The sequence below is a fragment of the Tachysurus vachellii genome, chromosome 12, assembly GCF_030014155.1.
Source record: "Tachysurus vachellii isolate PV-2020 chromosome 12, HZAU_Pvac_v1, whole genome shotgun sequence".
Taxonomy (NCBI): domain Eukaryota; kingdom Metazoa; phylum Chordata; class Actinopteri; order Siluriformes; family Bagridae; genus Tachysurus; species Tachysurus vachellii.
In genome coordinates this window covers 27,275,462-27,277,961 of record NC_083471.1, presented here as the reverse complement: position 1 = coordinate 27,277,961, position 2,500 = coordinate 27,275,462, and the positions used below count along the sequence as shown (strand labels likewise).

General features: G+C 43.3%; 1 protein-coding gene across 1 annotated transcript in view; it reads right to left on the bottom strand.

Moving 5' to 3' along the window:
• si:dkey-215k6.1 (transmembrane protein 132C) overlaps window positions 1-2,500 on the bottom strand; it is a 75,357-nt gene that overhangs the window by 1,835 nt on the left and 71,022 nt on the right. The window contains exons 5-7 of the mRNA XM_060883253.1: window positions 2,277-2,482; window positions 1,066-1,339; window positions 288-479 (exon numbers count right to left, since the gene is read on the bottom strand). Coding sequence (XP_060739236.1) covers window positions 288-479; window positions 1,066-1,339; window positions 2,277-2,482 — 672 coding nt within the window. The remainder of the gene's footprint in view (window positions 1-287; window positions 480-1,065; window positions 1,340-2,276; window positions 2,483-2,500) is intronic.

The window sequence follows — 2,500 nt, the reverse complement described above, 5'->3', positions numbered from 1 at the left end:
GCTCCCACTGAACATCCTGTAAACAATTTGCAGGAGCCGTGAGCCATCAGGCAGGTTTGGAATGGATGGTTAGAGGAAGTCCTGAATAATCTGTAGGATTTACAGCTGGTCTGAAAGATTCAATCCTTTTTATTCACTTTAACATTGTTTCATTTTATCAGTTTTAATCAATTCATAAAATGTTTTGTCAGGAGACTTCACTCTTAACACCACAGTTCTCACAACTTGCTGCTTCTCCTATCTCACTTAACACATTAACAGGATGTTTTAATGTGTGTGTGTTTCACCTGTTTGTGTGTGTGTAGCAGGTCGTTAGCAGTAGTAGTAAAATAAATGGCATTATTGTGTTGTGGACTGAGCTGAAGGGAAACGGAGAGAGAGCCGATGATCTGAACGATGAGATCAGAGACGCTGACTTTATCATCCAGCACCGTGATGGTCTTCTCAGCCAGGATGGAGTCCGACAGGGGAGAAATCACCTGATAACAAAAACATATCAAATAAACAGTAGAACTTACATTAATGAATAAATAATGAAAACAATGACCTGATCTCAACATAAATACTGGGTACAATAAAGAACGCCTTGTTCCAGTGTTCGTAACACAAAAGTTCAGATCGAATTCAGATGCCAGCAATTTAGATACGAATGAGTGTGTGTGTGTGTGTGTGTGTGTGGTAGGGATGGAGTGCACTGGTTCATGTGAGACTTCCCCATGTGATTGTGTCACTACAGACTTGTGACTTCCTGCTTTAATACTGAAACTTGTTAAAACCCTTTAAAATTCTCTAGAGCTGCTAAACCCTTAACACTGCAACGTTTACGTTTTCTTCAGGGTTCCTGGATAAACACTAATTAGAAGTGTTAAATCCCTCCATACGGAAAGACCTGGAGTTTGTCTCTTGTGTAAATACTTTAAACATTTAACAGTGTGTTTTTCATTGAGCTGAAGACGAGTGAAGTGAGATTTATGCTAATTAGCTTCCTGGTTGTTAGATGTTGTGCTCCATTCGCGCGTGTGTGTGTGTGTGTGTGTGTGTGTGTGTGTGTGTGTGTGTATGTACCTGTATGGTGGTAATGCCCAGGTCCCTCCCCATTAACACTCTCCCATCTGTGAGTCGTGCAATTCGCTCATCTTCCACCTTCAGAAAATCTAGTACCAGGTCTGTAATGTCTGCTGACCAATCAGGGCCCAGCATGTGGATGAGGTCATTAGAGGGATCGCTCGATTCGGCCACAAAGTGTGTGAGAACACGAACAAGAGCATACTGATACTGCAGTGTGCATCCTTTCCCCTTCCGTTCATCATCATCATCATCCTCACTGTCTCGAGTCGGCCTAATAGGGATTGAAGACAAACACTTACATTCAACACCAACACTCTCACCTTCAGCACTGACACTCTCACCTTTCAAAACGAACACTCTCACATTCAACACCAACATTCAACACCAACACTCACATTCAACACCAACACTCACATTCAACACCAACACTCTCATTCAAACACACTCACCTTTAACAGTGAAACTCTCACATTCATCACTGACACTCTCATAGGTGATGATGATAAACACTGAGGTAAAAAAAACACCACATGCTAAATAAATAGTGTAGGTGTGTGTAAATTTGTTTAAATATGTGTGATTTTGTGTGTGTTCTTGTGTGAAGGTTCTTTTGTAGCCCACTTCTGATCAACACCAGTCCACAGTCAACACCATACAAGCTTAATACTTAATATATACTATGTGTGAGTTAATGTGTGTTTGTGTCTGCTCCTGTGTTCCAGTTCTCTCAGTGTAGGAGAGTGTTATTACTCAAAATTTCATGCTCAATTGAAGAGCAGTGTGTGTGTGTGTGCGTGCGTGTGTGTGTGCGCGCGCGTGTGTGTATGTGTGTGTGGTCCCTTTAAAGCCACCAAGAGACAAAAATTGGGCAAATTGAAAAATGAGTCCAGCAGAGAGTGAGAGTGAAGGCCAGTGGGAAACTGGGATGATATTAACACACACACACACACACACACACACACACACACACAGACACACACACACACACACACTGCGGCAAGGAAATAAAGGTGTTGACTGTAGGTCCTCTGTGGTTTAAATGGCAGTATGTGTCATGTTTGTGTGAGAGTGATTGCACCTACACACACTATCACACACACACTAACCATCACACACACACACACGCACACACACGCACGCACACACACGCACGCACGCACACACACACACACACGTACTCACACACATGCACACACACACACACCTACCTCTTGTTTCCACTGATGGGGACTCTCCATCCTTTCACCTGACTCAGTTCCACATCAGAGACGTCAATCTGCAGTGGTAACCGTGGCACCCAGACATTCAGCTCTAACTGGCTGTTTAAATACAGGTATGTAAAGTTCACCCTCACAGAGACACCCCCCCTCATCTCTTTACCGTTAACAAACACCTCGTCACAGGCTGGAGAGACCTGCCAAGAGACAGACAG